At 40.4% G+C, this 19,448-nt stretch overlaps 1 protein-coding gene across 4 annotated transcripts; it reads left to right on the plus strand.

The window, feature by feature from the left end:
• The first annotated feature begins 296 nt into the window (after window positions 1-296).
• On the plus strand, window positions 297-18,392 carry MRGPRX2 (MAS related GPR family member X2). Of its 4 annotated transcripts, none has more exons than XM_058446887.1 (4): window positions 297-421; window positions 12,081-12,247; window positions 13,278-13,391; window positions 16,428-17,439. In XM_058446887.1, exon 4 carries the CDS (start codon window positions 16,453-16,455, stop codon window positions 17,437-17,439), a length of 987 nt encoding a protein of 328 aa, XP_058302870.1. In that variant the 5' UTR covers window positions 297-421; window positions 12,081-12,247; window positions 13,278-13,391; window positions 16,428-16,452. The 4 variants fall into 4 exon arrangements, with proteins under 4 accessions (XP_058302870.1, XP_058302871.1, XP_058302869.1 ...); XM_058446888.1 differs by lacking the exon at window positions 297-421 and adding an exon at window positions 887-920; XM_058446886.1 differs by lacking the exon at window positions 297-421 and adding an exon at window positions 891-936.
• Window positions 18,393-19,448: the final 1,056 nt, after the last annotated feature.

A 19,448-nucleotide genomic window follows, 5' to 3' on the forward strand; every position in this document is an offset into this window, starting at 1 on the left:
CAGGAGCTGGTTTGACACAGAGGCCCCACAGGTCTCCTCCATCCAACAAGCAAAGCCTGGGACCAGCCCAACCTTCAGGGAGTCGCCCTCAGCCTCCTGAGCTATAGGCCTTCACTGGACCCAAGTCTTCACTGACCCAGAGCTCCACACTCTGCCCTCCTCCCTGGCTGCCCAACCCTCCACTGTGGGGTCAGACACACCCTGCCCACCCCTGGCAGCTGGTCCCTACAGCCTCTCCCTGGCCCGCCCTGGCCAAACACTGGCAGAGGGAAGCCCGGGAAAACCAGACAGGCAGGCCTTGCCAGATGGCAGCCAGGCCTGAAGGAACCTGGGGAGAAGAGGGTGACGTGAAGGTCACTGGGGCTCCCTGAAAGTCAGAAAGACGTGGAGATGAGTTGTTGTTACTGAGACCTAATGGGCAGTAAGTCTTACTCTTTTGTTTCCCAACAAATGAGAGAATTATACCAGAGGTAATAACCCTTTCCATCTCTATAGGGCCATCCAGTCTCCAGCCCATGTTCACATGAGGTATCCACTCTAACAGAGAAGCAGGAACAGAAGGGAACCTGGGGCATCCCTCCCTCCGTCGCATAGCAGCAGGTGCAGGCACCGCGTCTTTGCCCAGTGCTTCCATCTGCTGTCCTCAGGCTATTGCCCTGCCCCAAAGCCTAACGTGGCAGACACGTGCTGAGCAGTTTCAGACCCTGCTGGCCTTGGGGATTGGGATTTTAGGAGCAAGCTTCAGAAACCCTGTGGAAGACTGGGAAAGTCAGTGAAATAATAAAGATGGTCCTGACGATGACAGAGAGCACATTCTGATGTCACAGGGCTTTAAGCATGTACTAAGCACTCACGTGTGCACCTTGAATACCTCACAACAGCCATCTTACTGATGAGGAAGCCAAGGACTGACTAGTGAGGTTAAGCAACATGACAGTAAGATTAAATTAGTAATCCCAACCTGGGTTCATAGACTTAGTAGATCAGGATTTGGGACCAGTATTTCAGTGGTTGATTTAATAGACACTCACAGGAGCTGCTGCACAGGCTGCCATCCATGAACGCTCAGGTTGCAAAAATTACATGGGTCCCCTTCATTGCTCTACTTTAAATTGGGATGGACAATCTTGGCTACTCAGGAGGCTGGGGTGGGAGGACGGCTTGAGCCCGGGAGTTTGGAGATGCGAGCTATGATCCTGCCACTGCACTTCAGCCTGGGTGCAGGGGGAGTCTTTGTCAAAAAAAAAAAGAGAAAAGCAAAAGAGAAAAAAGAAAATTGGGGTGGGTAAGTAGACAGTGGGTAGAGACTGGTTCCCAAACTTCACAGGGCATTCATCTCACTTGGATTCATCTCCCTCTCCTCTCCCTCTGTCCTCACCCTCCCTCCCCATTCCCTCTTGCACGCAGGCACACACACCACGCACAAATACACCTCGGCTTGAGATCCCAGGCTTTTTCCAGCCATGTCATTGACATGGGCCCCCTGCTGGCAAGTGAAGGGTTACCGCATACTAACAAAGCAATGATCCTTGACTACCACCTAGTGGCGCAATGTGGTAATGTTACATTTCTTTTCCATCCCTCCTTAATCTGATGATATTAAATATTTCAGTAACCAGAAGCCAAAATGTTAAGAGTTTGCTGTTTGCGCTCCCTGCTTCAGAATCCCTAAAAAAATTCCTCGTTAAAGTATATAACAGTAAATTTTGACGAAGTTGAAGATCTAAATTTAACTAAAAACTTGGCAGTGAAATTTGAACTAGAATAACAGGTACTATTTATCAAGCATCTATAAGCTAGGCGTTGTACCAGTTGCTTTATATTGTTTAATTTACAATTTAATTTGATACCTCTATGAGGCATATCTTATACTTAACAGATTTCAAAATTGGGGCTCTGAGAGGGAAAATAGCTTATTCAATATCAAACAGTTATTATGCAGAAGACTCAGGACTAACCAATACCTTCATTTATGAAGCATGCAAAAGTTAACCAAATGACCCTCAAAACACCCTTGGAGAACTACAGGATTAGTCCTATTTTAGGAATGAGGAATAGAGATCCAGGAAAGTTAAGGAGCTTCTTAAAGGTCACACAATGAGTATTGCAAAAAGTTAAGTGTCAGACTTCACTCCCCAGGAAGTGGAGTCTTTCCTGTGCTGCTCCTTGCTCCCCAGGGCTGAGACAACAGTTGTGCTCTGACATTTTAGGGTCCTTGCTGCCATTGTACCTGGCCTCACAGAGTCTAAAACATACCCCCACCCCACCATCCCCAAGGTCTAGAGTCGCCACATGGTTCCTTATCCCTGACATCTGAGTTGCCACCAAGCCCTATTGGCTCAGGTTCCTGAATTGCAGCCATATTCTGCTCCCCAGGCCGAAACCTCCAGAGCACTCCTTCTTCTCCTGAGTCAGACCAGTTCTTGCCCTGGCCCCTAGAAGTAGAATTGCAGCTACAACCCAGCCCCTGAGCCCAAACTGCTAAAGGTGCTCTCTGGACAACCTATATCCAATAAACACAGAGAGAAAACCTGCACCACAAGACCCAGGTGCCACAATAGGTTTGTGATACCCTGAGCCTGGGACCCCAGCCCCACAAATGCTCTAAGCACCTTCACCTGGAACCTAGTACCACTGCAGCTGCATGTAGGCCATGTCCGACCTGATACCAAGAAGAATTCTCTCAGCTAAGTCTCCACACTGTGGGGGAAATAAGAATAAGAGGACGGCAAAAGCCCTTGCCCATGAAGACTTTAACAACCTCCACCACTACTGCCACCGCCACAAACTTCTACAGTCTAAGTCATTGAGGCACCCACAGTTATTCAATGAGCCAACAATGAATACAGCTGAGGAAGCTGCATAGAGATTATATCACTCAACTTACACAAAAACAGAGTTGTCCTGACCAACCAGCATACTAAGACCAAACTGCAGGTGAAAGTCTTTCTCTACAAAGATGATTCTAGAAAGTTTGGAAGAGGTAGATGTTCCATCAGATGGACAGATACAAGAAACATCATGCAGAGACAGAAGAAACATAAACAAGAAAGGAAATATGACACCCCTAAAGGAATACAATAACTCTCTAGTAAGAGACACTGCTAAAAATGAAATTTAAAAATTTCTGGAAAAGGAGTTCAAATGATGATTTTAAGGAAACTCGATGAGATACAAAAAAATACAGATAGACAATTTAACAAAATCAGGAAAACAATTCATGATATGAATGAGAAATTTAACAAAAGGTGGATATTATTTTTAAAAATAAACAAACCTTGAAGCTGAAGAATTCAATGAATAAAATAAATAATACAACAGAGAGATTCAATGATAGACTTGATCAAGCAGAAGAAAGAACTCTAAGTTGAAAGACAGATCATTTGAAATTATCCAGTCTGGGGGAAAAAAAAGAATGAAAAATAGTGAAGAAAGCCTATAAGACTTATGGAACACCACTAAATGAACAAATATTCATAGTATGGTGCTGGAAACACTGGATATCCACATGCAGTAGAATTAAACTAGATCCCTATCTCTTACATACAAAGTCAACTCTGAATGAATTAATGACTCAAATATAAGACCTGAAACTACGAAACTATTGGAAGAAAACAAAAACATTGTATCAGAACATTGGTGTGGGCAAAGACTTTGCAAAGAGGACCTCAAAAGCACATGGATCAAAAGCAAAACTAGACAAATAGGATTGTATCAAACTAAAAAATTCCTGTACAGTGAAGGAAACAATCATCAGAGTGAAGAGACAACTAGCAGAATGGTAGAAAACATTTGCAAACTATTTATTCAACAAGGGATTACTATCTGGAATATACAAGGAACTCAAACAACTCAAAACCAAAAACCAACCAACCAAACAAAAAAACCCACCAACAATCCAATTTTAAAATGAGCAAATGAGCTAAATACACGTCTCTTAAAAGAATACATAGGAATAGACAACAGGTATGTGAAAAAAAATGCTCGAAATCACTAATCGTCAGAGAAATGCAAATAAAAACTACAATGAGATATCATCTTAATACAGTTAGAATGATTGTTATCAAAAAGACAAAAAGTAAATAAATGCTGGTGGAGATGCAGAGAAAGGGAACTCTTATACACAGTTGGTGGGAATGCAAATTAGTGCAGCCATTATGGAAAACAGTATGGTGCTTCCTCAGAAAGCTACAAATCGAACTACCACATTATCCAGCAATCCCACTACTGGATATATATCTGAAGGGAAGGAAATCAGTATGTTGATGAGATGTCTGCACTCTCATGCTTATTGCAGCACTATTCACAATAGCCAAGATATGGACTCAACCTGTGTCCATGAACAGATGAATGGATAAAGACAATATGGTACATATACACAAGGGAGTACTATTCAGCCACAAAAAAAGAAAGAATCTTGTCATTTGCAGCAACATGGATGAGTCTGGAGGACATTATTTTAAGTGGAATAATTCAGGCACAGAAGGACAGATACCACATGTTCTCACACATGTGAAAGCTAAAAATGTTGATGTCATAGAAATAGAGAGTAGAATAGAGGTTACTAGAAGCTGGGAATGATAAAGAGATGGATAGCCTAATTTTGGTTAACAGATACAAAATTACAGCTAGATAGGAGAAATAAGTTCTAGAGTTCTACAGCATTGTAGGGTGGTTATAATTAATGACAATTTACTGTATATTTTTAAATAGCTAGAAGAATATATTTTGAATATTCCCAACACAAAGAAATGATAAATGTTTGTGGTGATGGATATGTTAATGAACCCTATTTGATCATTATCCATTGTATACATATATTGAAATATCATACTGTAAGCCATGGAGAGGGGCCTAGGTTGATGATTTATCATAGTTATGAAAACTCTGGAAGCCAATAAGGATCTAAAAGATGAGAGTCATCCTGGAACCCAAGTTTGGCCTCAGAGAGAGGCCCATTTGAGGTCTCTACTCTCTTTGGTACTTGGAGGAGAGAAACCTCCATAGGCACCAGAGTTCTCTTAGTTTCAGATTCATCACAACTGTAAGGCATCCCATTTTACAGATGGGGAACTGAGATCAAAAGAGTTATCATTTATGTTGGAGGTCCCACAATCAATAATTATCAAATTAGAAATAAACCACATATTATAAAACAGTATCAATTGTATATTTTGTATGCATATACTAAAGTATTTATGCAGTTGTTTCCATGTAAAGTATAACCAGTGATTTATGTTTTCATCTATATTCTGTATCTTGTACATTCAGCAGCCTGACAAGACTTCTCTGAAGCACAGGCATGATCAATTCATTTCCTAAATGGTTATCTTTTCCTCTCAGTAGGAGATTCTCATTTCGTATTATGGCTACAAGCCCAAAAAGAATGAAAGAGTTTAGAACAACTCATGGTGGGAAGTCTAACAGGAAAACCTCATGAAAATGCAGGATTTCAAAAGACCGAACCTTTAGTGTATTCTCATTCATGAGAAATAGAACTGCCAAGAAACTGCCTGATGCACACTTGGCTCTGGGGAAAAAAAAAAAAAAAAAAAAAAAACCGCAAACCAAACAAAACCAAAACAAAACACTTTTCTTGAGAATTTATAACCATAAGTCAGTATCACATTGTGATCCAAATTCATACAACCTGTTGTCTTCCTAAAATTTCAAATGACAAATGAGGTTTCTGAGGACAACCTGATACATGAAAGCATGTTGGGAAGTTCCTCCAGTCAATTAGAAAAAGAAAACAGAAGACCTCTCTAAAAGAACTCAACTACAATTCAGGCCTTACAGAATTTCCACAAATAAGCTCCCAAGGCAAGTGGCAACTCACAGTCAAAAATCACAAACAAATCACATGAAAGTGCCAGAAGAAATTACAGACAGTAAAGTCAGACACACATAGACTTTAGCACTAGAATTATCAGATAATCATAATATTGCCATGCTTAATGGGATTAAAGACATAAAAGAAAAAATTGGCAACACAAGTCAGCATCAAGAAATGAAAAAATGACTAAGAAAGTAGAAAAACAAAATATCAAATAGATTAACCTTAAATGTAAATAGGCTAAATATCCCAATTAAAAGATACAGACTGGCAAATTGGATAAAGAGTCAAGACCCATCAGGAGATGTATACAGATGTGCTGTATTCAGGAGACCCATCTCATATGCAAAGACACACATAGGCTCAAAATAAAGGGATGGAGGAATAGAATATTTACCAAGGAAGTGGAAAGCAAAAAAAGAGCAGGGGTTGCAATCCTAGTCTCTGATAAAACAGACTTTAAACCAACAAAGATCAAAAGAGACAAAGAAGGCCATTACATAATGGTAAAGGGATCAATTCAACAAGAAGAGCTAACTATCCTAAATATATAAGCACCCAATACAGGAGCACCCAGATTCATAAAGCAAGTCCTTAGAGACCTACAAAGAGACTTAGACTCCCACACAATAATAGTGGGAGACCTTAACACCCCACTGTCGATAAAAGACAGATCAGTGAGACAGAAAATTAACAAGGATATTCAGGACTTGAGCTCAGCTCTGGACCAAGCAGATCTAATACACATCTATATAACTCTCCACCCCACATCAACAGAATATACATTCTTCTCAGCACCACATTTTACTTATTCTAAAATTGATCACATAATTAAAACACTCTTCAGCAAAAGCAAAAGAATGGAAATAATAACAGTCTCTCAGACCACAGTGCAATCAAATTAGAACTCATGATTAAAAAGCTCACTCAAAACTACACAACTACATGGAAACTGAACAACTTGCTCCTGAATGACTACTGGGTAAATAATGAAATTAAGGCAGAAATAAATAAGTTCTTTGAAACCAATAAGAACAAAGACACAACATGCCAGAATCTCTGGGACCCAGCTAAAGGAGTGTTTAGAGGGAAATTTATAGCACTAAATTCCCACAGGAGAAAGCAGGAAAGATCTAAAATCAACACCCTAACATCACAATGAAAATAACTAGAAAAGCAAGAGCAAACAAATTGAAAAGCTAGCAGAAGACAAGAAATAACTAAGATCAGAGCAGAACTGAAGTAGATAGAGACATGAAAAACCCTTCAAAAAATCAACAAATCCAGGAGCTGGTTTTTGGAAAAGATTAACAAAATACATAGACTGCTAGCAAGAGTAATAAAGAAGAAAAAAGAGAAGAATCAAATAGACACAATAAAAAATGATAAAAGGGATATCACCACTGAGCCCACAGAAATACAAACTACCATCAGATAATTCTATAAATACCTCTATGCAAATAAACTAGAAAATCTAGAAGAAATGCGTAAATTCCTGGACACATACACTCTCCCAAGACTAAACCAGGAAGAAGCCGAATCCCTGAATAAGCCAATAACAACTTCTGAAATTGAGGCAGTAATTAATAGCCTACCAATCAAAAAAAGCCCAGGACCAGACGGATTCACAGCCAAATTCTACCAGAGGTACAAAGAGGAGCTAATACCATTCCTCCTGAAACTATTCCAAATGATAGAGAAAGAGGGACTCCTCCCTAACTCATTTTACGAGGCCAGCCTCATCCTTATACCAAAACCTGGCAGAGACAAAACACAAAAAGAAAATTTCAGGCCAATATCCCTGATGAACACTGATGCAAAAATCCTCAATAAAATACTGTCAAACCAAATCCAGCAGCACATCCAAAAGCTTATCCACCATGATCAAGTCGGCTTCATCTCTGGGATGCAAGTCTGGCTCAAAATATGCAAATCAATAAATGTAATCCATCACATAAGCAGAACCAATGACAAAAACCACATGATTATCCCAATAGATGCAGAAAAGGCTGTCGATAAAATTCAACACCCCTTCATGCTAAAAACTCTCAATAAACTAGGTACTGATGGAACGTATCTCAAAATAATAAGAGCTATTTTTTACAAACCCACGGCAAATATCACACTGAATGGGCAAAAGCTGGAAGCATTCCCTTTGAAAATTGGCACAAGACAAGGATGCCTTCTCTCACCACTCCTATTCAACATAGTATTGGAAGTTTTGCGCAGAGAAATCAGACAAGAGAAAGAAATAAGGGGTATTCAAGTAGGAAGAGAGGAAGTCAAATTGTCTGTTTGCAGATGACATGATTCTATATTTAGAAAACCCCATCGTCTCAGCCCAAAATCTCCTTAAGCTGATAAGCAACTTCAGCAAAGTCTCAGGATACAAAATCAATGTGCAAAAATCACAAGCATTCCTATACACCAATAATAGACAAACAGAGAGCCAAGTCATGAGTGAACTCTCATTTACAATTGCTACAAAGAGAATAAAATACCTAGGAATAAAACTTACAAAGGATGTGAAGGACCTCTTCAAGGAGAACTACAAACCACTGCTCAAGGAAATAAGAGAGGATATAAACAAATGGAAAAAAATTCCATGCTCATGGATAGGAAGAATCGATGTCATGAAAATGGCCATACTGCCCAAAGTAATTTATAGTTGTAGTGCTATCCACATCAGGCTACCACTGACTTTCCTCACAGAAGTAGAAAAAAACTACTTTAAATTTCATATGGAAACAAAAATGATCCTGTATAGCCAATACAATCCTAAGCAAAAAGAATAAAGCTGGAGGCAACACGCTACCTGACTTCAAACTATACTACAAGGCTACAGTAACCAAAACAACATGGTGCTGGTACTAAAACATATGTATCGACCAGTGGAACAGAACAGAGGCCTCAGAAATGATGCCACACATGTACAACCATCTGATCTTTGACAAACCTGACAAAAACAAGCAATGGGGAAAGTATTCCTTATTTAATAAATAGTGTTGGGAAAACTGGCTAGCCATATGCAGAAAACTGAAACTGGACCCCTTCCTTACACCTTATACAAAAATTAACTCAAAATGGATTAAAGACTTAAACGTAAGACCTAAAGCCATAAAACCCTAGAAGAAAACCTAGACAGTACCACTCAGGACATAGGCATGGGCAAAGACTTCATGAATAAAACACCAAAGCAATGGCAACAAAAGCCCAAATTGACAAATGGGATCTAATTAAACTAAAGAGCTTCTGCGCAGCAAAAGAAACTATCATCAGAGTGAACAGGCAACCTACAGAATGGGAGAAAATTTTTGCAGTCTATCCATTTGACAAAGGGCTAATATCCAGAATTTACAAGAAACTTAAACAAATTTACAAGAAAAAATAACGCCATCAAAAAGTGGGTGAAAAATATGAACAGACACTTCTCAAAAGAAGATATTTATGTGGCCGACAAACATGAAAAAATGCTCATCATCACTGGTCATTAGAGAAATGCAAATTAAAACCACAATGAGATACCATCTCACACCAGTCAGAATGGCAATCATTAAAAAGTCAGGAAACAACAGATGCTGGAGAGGATGTGGAGAAATAGGAACGCTTTTACACGGTTGGTAGGAGTGTAAATTAGTTCAACCATTGTGGAAGACAGTGTGGCGATTCCTCAAGGATCTAGAACCAGAAATACCATTTGACCCAGCAATCCCATTACTGGGTATATACCCAAAGGATTATAAATCATTCTACTATAAAGACACATGCACACGTATGTTTATTGCAGCACTATTCACAATAGCAAAGACCTGGAACCAACGCAAATGCCCATCAACGATAGACTGGATAAAGAAAATGTGGTACATATATACCATGGAATTATATGCAGTCGTAGAAAAGGATGAGTTCATGTTCTTTGCAGGGACATGGATGAAGCTGGAAACCATCATTCTCAGCAAACTAACACAGGAACAGAAAACCAAACACTGCATGTTCTCACTCATATGTGGGAGTTGAACAATGAGAACACATGGATACAGGGAGGGGAACATCACACACTGGGGCCTCTCAGGGGGTGGGGAGCTAGGAGAGGGATAGCACTAGGAGAAATACCTAACGTAGATGATGGGTTGATGGATGCAGCAAACCACCATGGCATATGTATACGTAGGTAACAAACCCGCACGTTCTGCCCGTGTATCCCAGAACTTAAAGTATAATTTTGAAAAAATAAAATAGAACTTCTAGAAATTAGTAATATAAAAATTGGATTTAAACTTCAATGGATAGATTAAACAGATGATTAGGCACAATGGAAAGAATCTAGTTAACTGTAAGATACATCTGAAGAAATTACCCAGACAGCAGCCTCAGAGACAAAGAGATGAGACATAAGGAAAAGGTTAAGAAATAAGGATGGTAGAAGAAGAGGTCTAACATATGTTGAATTAGACTTCCAGAAAGAGATAATACTAAAAGTGATAATAAGGGCTAATAATTTTATAGTACTTACTATGTGCTCCTGTTGGAAATCATTTATATACATTAAATTATTAATCTTCACAGCAAACCTACAGACTAAGAATGTTATCCCCATTCTACTGATGAGGAAACAAACACAACAGAGTTACCAAATCTGGCTAAGGTCCCATAGTAGAAATGCCAAGTAGCCTGGTCTTGTGTTCTTCACCGTTATGTTAATATTTTAAGAGATTATAGCATTAAATTGTTTAAAAATATTAAATGATGATAATTCTAAAATCTAGGAAACTCCACAAATCCCAAACATGATTTGAAAAAGAGTCACCAGATGCAATTTGGTGAGAATGTATCATAGCAGAGAAAAATAAAAGCTCTTAGAGAAAACAAGGCAGATCACCACAAGCAAATGGCAACCTGACTGATGGCTGCAACAGTAACCATACTGATGGCCACAACAGTAACATTGGCAGTCAGAAGGTGGATCTTCAGTGTGCTGGAAGAAAGTAACTATCACCCTACAATGCTCTGCCTGGAAAAACCATCTTTAGAAGAAAAAGGTGAAACAATGACATTTTCAGACAGATAAAAGGAGGCATTTACCATACAGAGACTCTCACAAAAGGAACTCCTGAAGAATGCGTTTTGAGAAATGGAAGAAATGAGATGTAAAATGGGAGGATGAGCAAGAGCATTGGTGATTATGTGGATAAATCTGAACAAACACTGACTATTTAAAACAATAATAAGTGTTTCATTTGTTGGAGGGAAACAGAATCAAAATAAAATAATAGAGCACAGTAGGTTAGACGGTAACAGAAGTTAAAGCTTTCTAAGGTCCTGGTGTTGCTCGTGAGGAAAGCAGATTTCTGGGGACAAATGCGTGGTTTACCCACTGCACCAAAGTATAATACAAGAAAATGCTGAGTCTCAGAACTCGCCTCAATCAACACATGTTCCCTGTCTAAGGTCATCCAGCTGCTCTGGAATGCAAAGGGGCATGATCTTGTATGGTGTTCATCATTGTGTCTTCATTGCCTGGAACGGTACCTGACATATCATAGGCAAACAATAAACAGTGTTGAATGAATGAATAAATGAGTGAATAATTTCTTCTGATTGTCTTAAATGCTTCATAATTGTTACTTATAACTCAATTTGGCTGCAGCATAGGCACATGAAAGGAAGTCATAGGAGATAAGGCTGAAAATATTGGTTGGCTCTAGATGATCTAAAAATAATCTAGCTAATAAATACCATGATGTAGAGGGAGAAACGTGACAGATGGTGCATGTGATGTGCTAAGTCCCCTATATTTTATAAGGAGACTCAATATATCTAGTTGTTAACATTGATAAATCAAAAATAGAAATGTTGTTTTATTATGCAATGCTTTTTTAAAAAAAAGAATGGAAACTATGCAGTGGTTGCTTTTGGGGAAAGAGACTTGGAGAGACTTTGCATTTCATTTTAAACACCTTAGTGTCATTTGAAATAAACCCGATTTTAAAAGATCAAGTAAGCCAGGGCCTTGAATGCCAAGCAGAAGAGGGCAGACTATTCTTTAGCTATGAAAGCTCACGTTGCTTGATTGTTCTGCTTCGTGCAGAGGCTCACTGTGGCAACGAAAGACTTCAGGATGATGATTCCTTGCAGGGAGTGGGGCCGGAGAGGGTAGGGGAGAAACCAAGATAAGTGATTGGAGTCAGAGCAAATGCTGAGAAACATCTCATGTGGTTTCATGTGTCATACTCTTATTTTCCAGCACCCTCTGTACAGGAAATCACAGGGTTGTTGAGCATCTTGATAAGCTTTACTCAGTCATCAGGTTTCACTCCAGCTCCTGCAGGCATCTCCCCATCCTCAGCTGTTTGCCAGTCCCAGGAAAGCACTTCTCAACTCACCAACTCCAGTAGAAAGAAGGGTGTTAAGGTAAGAGTTTGTTCAAGAACCATCTTCTTTCAAAGGCAGTTTTGGTTTTTACCTTAGTCCACATCCTGATGAATTCATCAGGAAAAGGAGACAGGAAGCTACTTTGAGGGAGCTTTGGATGCTGGCAGCTTGGATGGTGGGAGATCCAAATGGGGTCAAGCAGATTCATCCCACTTTTCTTCTATCTACCTATATTCTCCCCTTCTCTTCAACCATTCAAATCTACAACTATGGAGAGAAAGATTTTGCTAATTTTAATTTAGGGGCAGGCTAGAATGAAGGCATTACTTCCCTAAGCTAAATTGTTACTTAAAACCTCAGGTTGCACTGATTTTCTTGTTATTCAAAAGGTTTTTTCTTCATATCTGTCATTGTCCCAGCAGAAAACACACATCGCACCCTTTAAAGGGGTAGTTTAGAAGAGTTTAGTGAAGAGACTGTTTACAAAGGTGTGAACAGAGATTAAGGAATGATGAAGCCTTCAAAGGCAAGTGATAGTGGAGGGCTGTTACCATTGCTAGGTCTGAAGTGATAAGAAGAAAGAGAAGTTCTGAGAACTCAGAATGTGCTGTAGCAGTAGCTGTAACTGTAACTGTAGCTGCGGCTACAGGAAAGGGCCACCAGACAGGGCTATGTCCTTAGGTAGAAAAACACTGCCACTGCCAACTCACAGCCCTTCAGGGAGCAGGGAGAGAGCAGGAAATTTTTTAAATATCATCCCCCAATCTCCTGTCAATGTGTCCCTTTGGCTGAAAAAAAAAATCACCCTCCAATTTCCTGTCAATGTGTACCCTTTGGAGCCTGAGTGAAAGACAGCCCATTGACGAGGCACAGACATGTCTCTTCCCAGGATGCAAAGGCAGGTAGAGAAGGCTGGACATGAGATACTAATGGCAAATAGGAAAAGTCCATTTCTTCCCATAGCCTCTTCTCAGTTTGTATTTCCTGAGACTTTCTCTATTAATGTGATAGAATCAATTTCTCATTCTATCACCTCCCTTTTTTTTAATTGTTTGACTTTCCCATCTAGTGTCACTTCTTTGGACTAGTCTCTCACTATCATCATAAGTGCCTTGAGAATGGAATGCGGTTGGGAAAAAAAGGGATCGGGAGTACATAGGTACTCCCAGGTATAAGTACACAGGTACGTGTAATGTAAGTTTATGATTTTGGCTTCTCTAAAAAGAAACCTATTATAGTGATAATCAAAAAGAACGTTTATTAGACTTGGGCTGATGACTCCAAGACATCAAACACCAAGGCTCCTTCCAATTTCTATTTCCCCATCCCTAAAGCGGTACCCTTACCCTCATGGTCCTACATGGCTCCCAAACACATCAGCATTCCAGCCAGAGAGAAGAGAAAAAAAGAAAGAGTACAGGAGGAGCTGGTTATATCACTTTCTCTCACCTCCCCTTGACCATCACATATGGTTACATGGTGCCATCAGCATAAAGGGAAGCTGAGAAATGGGCCTTTTTCTGATCTAAGACTCAGAATTATTATGTGTGAGAAAAGGAGAATGGCTTTTGGGGCAACAAGCAGTCTCTATAGCCCCTGATTCTCTTTTAGCATCTGTACTCACATGGAGATTTTTCTCAAGACTGCCTCACAAATAGTGAATGATGTAGAAATGGAACAGAAATAAACCTAGGACAGGGCCCCAGGAGACTGGAGCTGATATTGGACCTGCTTTTCACCATGTGATTCAGGAAACTCTTTTGTACACGTTAAGCCTGTCTTTCTTTGTTAAATGAGCATATTACAATAGATGGCCTCCAAGGGACATGTGTTGGAGGCTGGGGATATAATAGTGAACAACCACAACAAAAATGTTGAGTTTAATGAGGGAGATAAAAGAAAAAACAGACATACACTTAAAAATACAGGTGCAGGGCCGGGCGCGGAGGCTCATGCCTGTAATCCCAGCACTTTGGGAGGCCGAGGTGGGCAGATCACAAGGTCAGGAGATCGAGACCATCCTGGCTAACACGGTGAAACCCCGTCTCTACTAAAAAAAAAAATACAAAAAATTAGCCAGGCATGGTGGTGGGCACCTGTAGTCCCAGCTACTCGGGAGACTGAGGCATGAGAATGGCATGAACCCGGGAGGCGGAGCTTGCAGTGAGCTAAGATCACGCCACTGCACTCCAGCGTGGGCGACAGAGCGAGACTCCGTCTCAAAAAAAAAAAAATACAGGTGCAAACTCTGTTCAATGCCATGAATAAAAAGGCCAACCTGCCCTGAGGGAGGATAACAGAAGTGGTTTTCTTCCATATCTTCAATAGGCCAACCAGGGCTACAGGAACTAAGACAGCATGTGATGGATGCATTCAGTCCTTGATGCCAATTCTGCACCCCCATGGAGGACACATTCACTTTCCCCTTGGAGGCCTCCAACCCATGAGAGTTTTCTGCAGTGTGGAGTGATTGACAGCTGTTTTTCTGAAGCAAGAAAGAGCTCTTGCATTCAGTTGCTTATTCTCAGTTGGCTTCTATTCACATCTCTTCTCCTTATTTGATTACTTTCTCTTCCTTACTGTTTCTTAAAGTTGCTTAATCTAGGCTTAAAAAACTGCAATTTTGACATTCCATTTTGGATTTGATATGAGCATTACTTGTTGCTTTTCTCTTTTCTTCATGTGTAGTTGGCATTGAACCCTTGCAACGGGGCTGCAAGGCTGGTTAAGAGCAAGCCCTCTGACACAGACCTGTGGGTTCAAATGCAGGCTCTACCACTTGTTTGTGAGACCTGAAGCATATTACTCAATATATTTGTGCTTTAATCTCCTTATCTGTAAAATTGGACTAATAATAGTACTGACCTCACCGGGCTCTGAAGAGGATTTAAAGAGGCTATACCTGAAGAGCACTCAGCCAGCTGCTATTGTCCACCCCATTGTGAGTAAGGGCTCCTTCTCAAGTGTAATTTACATAAGCATCTGCCTTTTCCCCCAAAGCCCTCCACAGCGTAGACATGGTTCTTTTTTCTAATTTCCCACTCCTTTCCCCAAATAATCCTGTTCACAAATGCTTTAATTTGCAAAGAAAGCTCAAAATCATCTGGGGGAAGTAATGGGTCCACCTTAGATGTATTCATACCACAACACCCTCTAGTCACCTCTAGACACTAGACACTCTCAATTGCCACCTCTCCTTTTCCCAAATTGCCCCCTTTTCCTCCAAGATGCAGAGAAATTCAGATAAACCCTGAATCCTCTCCATAAACTGGAAGTTTAAACTCCTTTGGGTGCTGAGCAAAAGCCATATATTAGCCCTTCCAGGATTGAAGATATGACAGTGGCCATTATTCATTATCTGTGTAGGCAGAAGCAATCCCTTCAAATACACCAGAGCTTTCCCAGAAGGAAACGTGAGGAACAATGTTTTCTTCATTTCTTTCCGTGTGTGTTTTTTAGTGACTAATTTCATTTTAAAATGTCGATGTTCCACTTAGCCCAAATTTTCAACTACTCGGCTCCCCATTCATTCATTCATTCATTCATTCATTTATATGTGGTACAAACTTCTTGACTCTCCACTATGCCCTCACATTGAGCTAGGCACTGAGGACACAGAAATGGATAAGAGAAAAATTCTTCCTGTTTTCATAAAGCTGACTCACTGAGCAATTTCTAGCCTGACAGGCCTGGCTGTCCTCAGACCTGTCCTAGCAAGAAGTCACATCTCCATTATGATCCTAAATCATGATCTCCATTCTGACTGTTGATGGACCCCTCTCAGTCATTAAGGGTGGCCATGGGTCATGGCCTGGGTCATTTCTTCTGGCCCCTGAGAGGAAATCTGTATGCCAGGATAAAAAGAATGCTGAACTCAGAGTCCTGTCTCTTGCTGTCCCACATATTCTGCCTAGACTTTTCTCTTCCTGCCTCCAGGAGATATGACACAGTGACAGTGAATGGGGGTGTTTGGGCCTTAGAATATTCCCATACCAGTAGAGGATCTACCTTGTAATAGAAAGAGCCCAGGATTTAGAGTCAGCAAGAAATGAGTTTGAATCCAGGTGCTAGGACTCCCTGGCCCTTAATAAATGACTTAATCTCTTCAAGCCTCTAATTTCCTCTCCTGTAAAACAGAGGCGGTAGTTACCACGTAACAGGCTGGTCATGAGAATCAGTGAACATGCAGCAGGTGCTCAAGTCTTGTTTTTGTTCCCAGGGGCACCAGTGGAGGTTTTCTGAGCATGGATCCAACCACCCCGGCCTGGGGAACCGAAAATACAACAATGGATGGAAATGACCAAGCCCTTCCTCTGTTTTGTGGCATGGAGACCCTGATCTCGGTCTTCCTGATCCTCTTCATTGCCCTGGTCGGGCTGGTAGGAAACGGGTTTGTGCTCTGGCTCCTGGGCTTCCGCATGCGCAGGAACGCCTTCTCTGTCTACGTCCTCAGCCTGGCCGGGGCCGACTTCCTCTTCCTCTGCTTCCAGATTATAAATTGCCTGGTGTACCTCAGTAAATTCTTCTGTTCCATCTCCATCGATTTTCTTAGCTTCTTCACCACTGTGATGACCTGTGCCTACCTTGCAGGCCTGAGCATGCTGAGCACCATCAGCACCGAGCGCTGCCTGTCCGTCCTGTGGCCCATCTGGTATCGCTGCCGCCGCCCCAGACACCTGTCAGCGGTCGTGTGTGTCCTGCTCTGGGCCCTGTCCCTGCTGCTGAGCATCTTGGAAGGGAAGTTCTGTGGCTTATTTAGTCATGGTGACTTTGGTTGGTGTCAGACATTTGATTTCATTACTGCAGCATGGCTGATTTTTTTATTCGTCGTTCTCTGTGCGTCCAGCCTGGCCCTGCTGGTCAGGATCCTCTGTGGCTCCCGGGGTCTGCCACTGACCAGGCTGTACCTGACCATCCTGCTCACGGTGCTGGTCTTCCTCCTCTGCGGCCTGCCCTTTGGCATTCAGTGGTTCCTAATATTATGGATCTGGAATTCTGATGTCTTATTTTGTCATATTCATCTAGTTTCAGTTGTCCTGTCATCTCTTAACAGCAGTGCCAACCCCATCATTTACTTCTTCGTGGGCTCCTTTAGGAAGCAGTGGCGGCTGCAGCAGCCGATCCTCAAGCTGGCTCTCCAGAGGGCTCTGCAGGACACTGCTGAGGTGGATCACAGTGAAGGATGCTTCCCTCAGGGCACCTCCGAGATGTCAAGAAGCAGTCTGGTGTAGAGATGGACAGCCTCTACTTCCATCAGATATATGTGGCTTTGAGAGGCAACTTTGCCCCTGTCTGTCTGATTTGCTAAACTTTCTCAGCCCTGATCTTAAAACAGTTAAGAGAGTCCTTGTGAGGATTAAGTGAGACAGTGCCTATGAAACAAACACTAAGTGCAGTGTCTCTGGAACTGCCTTACTCACAGGCTTCCACGACAGCCCCATGAGAGCTTTGCCAACTCAGGTCCAGGGCTGTTCCCACTTTTAATGAATCCTACCTTTTGCAGAAGGCTGAAAGCAGTGCAGAAAAGGTCTGCATTTCTTTGGTCACTGCACTTGATAGGGACTCAAAGAATGTTATATTTTTAATTAATTTCTTTTTCTCTTCCGTACAATTTCTGTCTCAACAAAATTAGAAGAATCAAATTTAAATCTAGCTCCAAAAGAGCAGTCGTCTTTCATTTTGGCAGCCCTTAGAATATCCCCCAGCTTAATAAATCTTTGTTGAATGGCTTAATGAATGAATAAACTGGTTAATTTTTAAGTTAAATCTCTGAAAAGTCTCCATTTACCAGATCTGAGTCACTAAATATTGCTTTCACTACTTTTGAATTTTGCAAACATGAAATTAAGTTTTATAATTAGATAAATCAATGTCAACACATATTTAAAGTTTGAGGTACACTGTCTTCCTGTGGTTTCCTTTCACATGCCATCCCATAAAATCCCAGCTACCTACAGGCCATCCCATTCCTTCCCCTTTGCCTTTGCTCTAATCTTCCCTCTCTGGGGGCTCTCTAATTCGTCCTGGAAGTTTCCAATGGTCTTATACACTCTATGTTCTTGGAGGACAGGCTCTATGTCAGATTTACCTCTTATTCCAAAGAACTCAGAGCATTTATTTTGTTAATTAAATTGCACATATTTTTAAAAGTTATGTGTTCCACAAAATAAAATACTAATTGTAACTGCTGCATCTTTTAATAATTTATTATTTTTAATTAAGGTATAATTAAGAGAATGATATGCACAGATCATAAATGTACAGCTTAATGAGTTTTGTTAAATGAATACACCTATGTGACTCAAACTTTATTCAAGACAAAATATTTTCATCATCTCTAAAAGTTCCCCTGTGCTCCCCCCATTCTTCCTGCCCCCAGAGGCAACCATTGTTTCTATTTCAATCAACAAATATTAGCTTTGCCTGACCTTTAACTGTATCTTTTTAGAATCATAATATGTGTATTTTTTGTTTCTAGCTCTTGCACTCAACATAATATTTTGAAGATTTACCTATGTTATTGCATCACATGTATCAGTAGTTTGTTCCTTTCATAAAGCTGAGTACTATTTAATTGTGTGAGTGTACTATGGTGTAACTATTTTCATACTAACAGATATATGTGTAATGTATTATGAATTTTTTGGCTATTACAAATAAAGTTGCTGTGTACATTCTTATTCAAGTCTTTTTGTAGATATATGTTTTCATTTCTTTGTATAGACAACCTGGAATGAAATTGCAGGATCATGGAAAGATGTATGCTTAATTCTATAAGAAATTACCAAGCTATTTTCTAGAAGGGTTGTACCATTTCACATTCCCACCAGCAATGTCTGAGAGTTCCAGTTGCTCCACATGCTCCCAACAAACATGGTATTGCCAGTCTTTGAATTTTAGTCATTGTAATGAGTGTTAAGTAGTATCTCATTGTGTTTTAATTTGCATTTCCATAATGACTTATTAAATTGAGCATCTTTTAAGTGCTTTTTAGCTACTTTTTTTTGGCAGTGTCTGCTTAAGTTTTGCCTATTTTTATTATTTGTCTTTTTCATTATTAATTTGTATACATTTTTTCATATGCTGAATGATTCCTTTGGTAGTTATGTGTATTATACTTACCCAGTTGGTGGTTTGCCTATTCATTTTTACATATTTATTTAACAATTACATATATTTATGGGGCAGGATGTGATGTTTTGATCAATGTATACCTTGTAGAAAGACTAAATCAAGCTAA

This window comes from Hylobates moloch, unplaced genomic scaffold (genome assembly GCF_009828535.3).
Source record: "Hylobates moloch isolate HMO894 unplaced genomic scaffold, HMol_V3 SCAFFOLD_11, whole genome shotgun sequence".
Classification (NCBI taxonomy): Eukaryota; Metazoa; Chordata; class Mammalia; order Primates; family Hylobatidae; genus Hylobates; species Hylobates moloch.